The sequence below is a fragment of the Ipomoea triloba genome, chromosome 14 (genome assembly GCF_003576645.1).
Source record: "Ipomoea triloba cultivar NCNSP0323 chromosome 14, ASM357664v1".
Lineage (NCBI taxonomy): Eukaryota > Viridiplantae > Streptophyta > Magnoliopsida > Solanales > Convolvulaceae > Ipomoea > Ipomoea triloba.
The window spans coordinates 5519455-5528379 of NC_044929.1; the positions used below are offsets into that span (position 1 = coordinate 5519455).

The window sequence follows — 8925 nt, forward strand, 5'->3', positions numbered from 1 at the left end:
AACCATGCTAATAAACATTATTAAACGAACACTGATGAAAGCGTTCACGAGCATACAAATATTCAAACTATGTTCGTTTATTGAACAATGTTTAAAATTTATCTATTTATATTTGTTGACCTTAATAAACGAACATAAATGATCTTTTATCAAATAGAAATACAAGTAATTTATTAAAACCTCTGTTCACTAAATAATACTTTTATCAATGACAAACTGTGATAACCTGGGGTGTGATTGAATGGAAGGGACTCATTCATTCTTAACCAAAGGTCAAGGGTTTGATCCTTGGATGTTTTATGTCCTGATAAAAAATGACTACTGAAAACTGTGTATATTTTGATAATGACTTCCAGAAAAATGAGCTCAAACGTCGGAAATCATTTTTCGGGTTACCAAACACATCTAAGTATATATTTGGGATGCTTTCAGTCCCTAGCACCACCAACACACACTTATTCCAAGCAACTGAGAAGACCAATAAGTGAATATGGATTCCTCTTCTCCAAACTCAGGCATGGATCGGATGGATGGGTTTGCAAAAAAAGCATTTGGTGCCGTTTCAGGCGTTGCTTCTACTGCCTGTGGCTATGCAAAGCAGCTTCCAAGTTCACACATAAATGGGATGGATTTGTGTGGGAAAGCATTTGGGGCTGTTTCAGGTGTTTCTTCTACTGCCTGGGGCTATGCAAAGCAACTTCCAATTTCACACATAAATGGGAAAGCATTTGATGCTGTTTCAGGTGTTTCTTCTGCTGCCTGTGGCTATGCAAAGCAGCTTTCAAACTTGGCAACAGATCAACAAAAACTCAACATCTTAGCGGTTCAGAGTTCTCAGATCACAGATCTTATAAACCTATATGTAAGTCTTTAAATCTTTAATTGAGGAATAATTGGCATGGGTTTTCCTTTTTTTTTTTTTTTTTTTTTCTCGTTGGATTCGATCTCTAGTTTTCCTTTCTTGTTCTTTGTTTTTTGAATTGGAGAAAAGTACAGAGAAATTATATATATATATATTCTCTATTTTACTTTTTCCGATCCGATCCTGTTAGGACTTAGGATCAAGCCCCTCCCATCCAACCCATGACTCTAATACAGGATCAGAGGGACTTTATTTCCTTATACCATCATAGAGTACATTTTCAAGGAGTTGAGTGTTAGACTTGGCCTTTTAAGCCATTACTAGTTTTCGCTCAACAATCCCTCAGCCACCGACTTGGTGTTTACCGGTCTCTGCCCAACAATTTTTCTCTTTCGGCCTCCGTCCAACAATCCCTAACTGTGGGGTGCTAGACTTGGCTTTTTCCCTCCCTCACCAACTTAGCTTTAATACCACTTATTAAGATCAAACTCTTACCACTTATGCTAAAAGTTATAGCTAGTAGCGTAACTTATTTCCACCACACATTTTCAAGACATTTGGTGTTAAACTTGATCCTTTAAGCCTTTTATTGACAGCCTAGCAATCCCCAACCACCGGATGCTTGACTTAGCCATGTTTGGTAAATAATTAGCCTATTAGCCAATTTTGGCATATTTGACAATTATTAGTTGTTTGACTTGGTTAAAAGATCAATATAAATGTGGTTAATAAGTTTTTTGTAACTCCAAAATACTAAATTTTAAAATGCACTCAAAAGCAACATTTTCAATTAGCCCTTTGAGAAAAAAAATTATATCAAACAACTATCATCTAACAGCTAATTTACCAAACACTTTCCTACAATCAGCTAATATTATCAATTAATTATACTTTCTAACCCAATCAGCTAATAACCATTTATCAAACAGGGACTTAGTCTTTACCGGCTTCCGTCCAACATCCACTTTTTCATTTTTCCCAGAAAAATGGAGAATATGGGTGGTAATCTGATGAAGTATTTGAGTGCAGGGGATGTGCACAGGACTTGGGGTAAACGCTACAACAGTTGGTGCTGTAGCTACAGTGGGCGTTGCAGCATGGGGTGTGTACATGCTGGTTGGTGGTCCAGGAAAGAAGATGATGAAAAATCCTGGAAGGCCTTGGGAACTCATTGACGCTGGTCCAGGAAAGAAGATGATGAAAAATCCTGGAAGGCCTTGGGAACTCATTGACGCGGTTGAGTTTAGAAACAACCCAATATTTCGCAAAGCTATGTTTGACAGAACCCACCTACTCAAAGCAGGTCTTTATATCCCGGCCTAGACAGTATATTGAACTTGTGCTGTTATATTTTTATTATCTTTTGGACTTGTGGGTTTGTGGTTATATATGCACCTGTATGTGTTGAATTGGAGTTTCAAGTATGGGACTAATTATAAGCTAAAGTTGTGTATTATTGATATTAAAGACCTACTACGCTCTTTTCCTTATGTGTGTATCCAGTTTACTAAACGATCAGCGAATAGAGCTGCTCACTCACTAGCTAGAGAGGCTCTTTCATTGTCTGATTGTATGGAATGGGTGGATCATCCCCCTTCCTTCCTTTGTAATATTTTGTCTTCGGACCTTATTGAATGAATCTTTCGTTTTACTTCAAAAAAAAAAGTTGTGTATTATTATTATTACTAGTATTTTCACCCGTGCGATGCACGGAATGAATTTGTTATAATATATTAAGAATATTTAGATCGATATATAATTATATAAATTATAACATCAAATATTATATAGTGCAATTGAAGATATGTTTTGGATCGATTATGTTTTCTGATGTTATCCTTGTTTGAATTCTAGCAAATAATTGCTTAATTAATAGATAATGTGTAGATGTACGCATGCGGTACTGAAACTTTAGAGATTTTATATATCATTGTAGACACATTATTGAAAACCTCTTTGTAGACAACATTGGTAGTAGCAACACAATCTTGTCCATCCTCGTCTAGAACTAATTAACACTTTCAGGCTATCAGGATGGGTGACTTGGGAGAAAGCCACGTATAATTGGCTGTGATTAAAAAATGATTTTTTTCATCAATAACCTAACGTGAGTTAGAGTTCAACCTTGGGTTTTTGTTGATAATCATGGCATATGCAAGAATCAGTGTGAATTATTTATGCTGGAACTTGAAGGGCAATCTCGTATCAGAAAGAGTGAGAGACATTCGAGGGATAAGAACTTTGGTTCCTTCATATGTCCCATTAACTATTTTTGCTTAAACAATGTGATCTACCAATATTGTGATGATGAGTTGCGTACCATTATAAAGACCAAGAGAGTGGTCTATCTTCCGCAATAACATAACATGTGCACCTACCTTTAATGCCAATGAATGATTAAGAAAATCATACAATCTCAAACTATTTAAGAATTTAGGAGTGTGTACTTCTAATAGATTTTCACCGTATGGTTTTGCCTTAACTATGTTCGTCCTTTTGCAATATTCATGTCGCACATGTACTGGTTAATTTGATCAACGACATCTAAATTGGCGAGCAGATCATTGACCTTCCAGCTACAACTCATCAAGCGTGCCATATCTTGAGTTTGAAAATTTAAAAAATTACTTTTAATGTAATCAAAGCATTGAGTCATAACAATATTGACACTCAATTTTAATTTTATGATCTACATGTATATATATTCTGTGATTTTTTTCAATAAAATTAGTTTTGATAGTCAATTTGTAAAACATATTGATTTTACCAATCACTAAATTTCAAAATATTTCACATTCCCAGGTATATATAAGTAAAACTCACATCTAAAGCCTAAATTCTTTTGTCAATATTTCATACATATAACGCAAGTCTATGACTATTGTGAGAAGTTAGTAACCTTAAGTCTAACATACAACATAAAGCATTGTGTGATAGTGGGTAGTAACTTTGAGGTAAGACCATTACCAAATGGAGTGTGGCTTTTTGGAATGATGCCCATCCAAACTGTTGAAATGCGATGTCCATAACCGTTGATTGGCAGACTACTCATGCTTCATATTTCATCAAAGTATTTGTTTCTTATGATATTATGATTTATAACATATAAGAATCGACAAATAAACTATAGTGTGAGTTTTCCTTGCATGTAACAAATATCACACAAATTCAATGTTATAAAATAAGTGTATAAATGCAATATGTAGATAATTTGCATTGCATTATATATCATTAATATAATTACTTGTCGGTTAGTTATTGCAAGATCTTGAGGTACACTTATATTTTGATATTCAGTAAGTATAACTATATTAGACAAAAATTCACCTGGGAGTAATAGGATAATTAGTTGAGTGATTGTTGGTTAACCGTAGAGCGTTGAAATTCTATGGACAAATAACTGTTGAAAAAAAATAGCATAAAATGGCATTTTAGTGGCTATATGCCTATATTGTGGTACAAATATATGTGGGTCGGGTCAAAGTGGATTCGGGTTTTTCGTAGTTGGACGAAAAGATTGATATACTATACGCTCAAAATGGATAATTGGTGAATGTGAAATTGGTTCTCAAAGTTGACCCATTTGAGTTAGAAAAATGGAGAGAAAAAGTTTTCAAGTAGCTTTTGTCCCACATTGGTTTGGGAAGTGAGTTTGCACAACTACTTATACAAGAGTACTTTTAAGGCTTATTGAATTATATAGCATAGAGGTCCTCTCTCGCGCGCAGGGGGGTGAAAATCAAATCCCAAATAAACTTCAAAAGGCTTGCCTCGTGTGCGCCGACACATGGAGGAACGAATGTCGTTCAGAAAATTGGGTAACGTAGAGTAATTTACAATTGTATTACGAATATGAATTCTATTACCATATTTTAAAATATTACGCAAACCTTAATAGTATAGAAGTGTTTTGGGCAGAAAGTTAAAGTTGAGTATATTATTTTTATTAATAGTAAAGATTACATTGTAGGGAATATATGTACTGTATTATTACAAATAGTAATTTTAATCTAGACTTGTATTACGAATAGAACGTAGAGAAGAATATTTTTTTTTAAGAATTGTATTACCATATCTTAAAGTACAATTGTATTACGAATAGGAATNTATTGTGATGATGAGTTGCGTACCATTATAAAGACCAAGAGAGTGGTCTATCTTCCGCAATAACATAACATGTGCACCTACCTTTAATGCCAATGAATGATTAAGAAAATCATACAATCTCAAACTATTTAAGAATTTAGGAGTGTGTACTTCTAATAGATTTTCACCGTATGGTTTTGCCTTAACTATGTTCGTCCTTTTGCAATATTCATGTCGCACATGTACTGGTTAATTTGATCAACGACATCTAAATTGGCGAGCAGATCATTGACCTTCCAGCTACAACTCATCAAGCGTGCCATATCTTGAGTTTGAAAATTTAAAAAATTACTTTTAATGTAATCAAAGCATTGAGTCATAACAATATTGACACTCAATTTTAATTTTATGATCTACATGTATATATATTCTGTGATTTTTTTCAATAAAATTAGTTTTGATAGTCAATTTGTAAAACATATTGATTTTACCAATCACTAAATTTCAAAATATTTCACATTCCCAGGTATATATAAGTAAAACTCACATCTAAAGCCTAAATTCTTTTGTCAATATTTCATACATATAACGCAAGTCTATGACTATTGTGAGAAGTTAGTAACCTTAAGTCTAACATACAACATAAAGCATTGTGTGATAGTGGGTAGTAACTTTGAGGTAAGACCATTACCAAATGGAGTGTGGCTTTTTGGAATGATGCCCATCCAAACTGTTGAAATGCGATGTCCATAACCGTTGATTGGCAGACTACTCATGCTTCATATTTCATCAAAGTATTTGTTTCTTATGATATTATGATTTATAACATATAAGAATCGACAAATAAACTATAGTGTGAGTTTTCCTTGCATGTAACAAATATCACACAAATTCAATGTTATAAAATAAGTGTATAAATGCAATATGTAGATAATTTGCATTGCATTATATATCATTAATATAATTACTTGTCGGTTAGTTATTGCAAGATCTTGAGGTACACTTATATTTTGATATTCAGTAAGTATAACTATATTAGACAAAAATTCACCTGGGAGTAATAGGATAATTAGTTGAGTGATTGTTGGTTAACCGTAGAGCGTTGAAATTCTATGGACAAATAACTGTTGAAAAAAAATAGCATAAAATGGCATTTTAGTGGCTATATGCCTATATTGTGGTACAAATATATGTGGGTCGGGTCAAAGTGGATTCGGGTTTTTCGTAGTTGGACGAAAAGATTGATATACTATACGCTCAAAATGGATAATTGGTGAATGTGAAATTGGTTCTCAAAGTTGACCCATTTGAGTTAGAAAAATGGAGAGAAAAAGTTTTCAAGTAGCTTTTGTCCCACATTGGTTTGGGAAGTGAGTTTGCACAACTACTTATACAAGAGTACTTTTAAGGCTTATTGAATTATATAGCATAGAGGTCCTCTCTCGCGCGCAGGGGGGTGAAAATCAAATCCCAAATAAACTTCAAAAGGCTTGCCTCGTGTGCGCCGACACATGGAGGAACGAATGTCGTTCAGAAAATTGGGTAACGTAGAGTAATTTACAATTGTATTACGAATATGAATTCTATTACCATATTTTAAAATATTACGCAAACCTTAATAGTATAGAAGTGTTTTGGGCAGAAAGTTAAAGTTGAGTATATTATTTTTATTAATAGTAAAGATTACATTGTAGGGAATATATGTACTGTATTATTACAAATAGTAATTTTAATCTAGACTTGTATTACGAATAGAACGTAGAGAAGAATATTTTTTTTTAAGAATTGTATTACCATATCTTAAAGTACAATTGTTTTTTTTAAGAATTGTATTACCATATCTTAAAGTACAATTGTATTACGAATAGGAATTCTATTACCATATTTTATAATATTACGCAATCCTTAATAGTATAGGATACCATATTTTATAATATTACGCAATCCTTAATAGTATAGGAATGTTTAGGGCGGGAAGTTAAAGTTGAGGATATTGTTTTTATTAATAGTATAGATTGCATTGCAGGGAATATATGTACCGTATTATTACGATTAGTAATTTTAATGTAGAATTATATTACGAATAGGAACGTAGAAAAGAATTATTTTTTTAGGAATTGTATTACCATATCTTAATGTGCAATTGTATTACGAATAGGAATTCTATTACCATATTTTACAATATTATGCAAACCTTAATAGTATATGAATGTTTTGGACGGGAAGTTAAAGTTGAGAATATTGTTTTTATTAATAGTATAGATTGCTTTGTAGGGAATATATGTATTGTATTATTACGATTAGTAATTTTTATCCATAATTGTATTACGAATAGGAACGTAAAGAAGAATAATTTTTTTTAGGAATTGTATTACCATATCTTAATGTGCAATTGTATTACGAATAGGAATTCTATTACCATATTTTACAATATTACGCAAACCTTAATAGTATAGGAATTTTTTGGGCGGTAAGTTAAAGTTGAGGATATTGTTTTTATTAATAGTGTAGATTGCTTTGCAGGGAATATATGTACTATATTATTACGATTAGTAATTTTAATCTAGAATTGTATAACGAATAGGAACGTAGAGAATAATATTTTTTTTTGGAATTGTATTACCATATCTTAATGTACAATTGTATTCCGAATAGAAATTCTATTACCATATTTTACAATATTACGCAAACCTTAATAGTATAGGAATGTCTTGGGCGGGAAGTTAAAGTTAAGAATATTGTTTTTATTAATAGTATAGATTTCATTGCATGGAATATATGTACTGTATTATTACGATTAGTAATTTTAATCTAGATTTGTATTACGAATAGGAACGTAAAGAAGAATATTTTTTTTTAGGAATTGTATTACCATATCTTAATGTACAATTGTATTATGAATAGGAATTCTATTACCATATTTTACAATATTACGCAAACCTTAATACTATAGGAATTTTTTGGGCGGTAAGTTAAAGTTGAGGATATTGTTTTTATTAATAGTATAGATTATTATTATTATTATTATTATTATTATTATTATTCTTATTATTATTATTTGTTTTAACTTATTGTTAGGGGTGTGCAATTTATCGAAATTTTTCAGTTAACCGACCGAACCGAAAAATTTCGGTTAACCATTAATCGAACCGAAAAATTCGGTTCGATTAATGGTTAAAAAAATCTTGAAATTTCGGTTAACGGTTAATTCGGTTCGAAATGTCGGTTAACCGAATTTTTATATATATATAGATAAATAATTAAATATAAATACTAAATACTAATTAGATTGAAGATTTGCAGTTATGGATGTTTAAATATTTGAAGTTATAGATGATTTGTATTTTATTTTAATTGGATTTATTATTTTAGGTGTTATTTTTAGAATTTTATATTTTATGTTAAAAAAGTTCGGTTAATCGGTTAACCGAAAAAAATTTCGGTTCGGTTAATTCGGTAACACATACTTCGGTTCGGTTAACCGAATGCACACCCCTACTTATTGTTATGCTGTTTCACTAAGTCAAGTTTTTTATTATTTACTTTTTTTTTTTTTTTAATTAAAGCCTATTTAAAAGACACTTCATAAGAATGGAAAGTGTTACTCTCTTCCTCCTTTATTTGTCTGGTTCGGTTAATAAGGCATGACTAAAGTTATGTTTGTGACATGACCATTATTGATCCTTTATTAGCAATTCTATTGTCGTTAAGTACAAAGACATTTTAATCTTCAATTATGAATTTTTTAAGAAAAATAAACATACAAATATAATAGAGTGAACTCACTTTGTATAAAAATGACCGAAATGCTTTTGTATTTAACGATATTTCAACAATTTTATTGACGAAGGACAAAAATGATTATGCCATAATAATACTAGAACCAAATATAAATGTTATAATAAAAAAAGACTAAAAGTAAATAAATTTAGGACCACAACGAAAATTAATTCTAATACTTATTTGAAAAGACCAAA

The 8925-nt window shown here is 31.4% G+C and overlaps 1 protein-coding gene across 2 annotated transcripts; it reads left to right on the forward strand.

Annotated features, from left to right (window-relative positions):
- Positions 1-435: 435 nt before the first annotated feature.
- LOC116005275 lies at positions 436-2527 on the forward strand. 2 transcript variants are annotated; one of them, XM_031245537.1, is made up of 3 exons: positions 436-862; positions 1892-2019; positions 2077-2527. In XM_031245537.1, the coding sequence occupies exons 1-3, from the start codon at positions 491-493 to the stop codon at positions 2183-2185; spliced, it is 609 nt and encodes a 202-aa protein (XP_031101397.1). In that variant the 5' UTR covers positions 436-490; the 3' UTR covers positions 2186-2527. The 2 variants fall into 2 exon arrangements, with proteins under 2 accessions (XP_031101397.1, XP_031101396.1); XM_031245536.1 differs by having other exon boundaries at positions 1892-2527.
- Positions 2528-8925: the final 6398 nt, after the last annotated feature.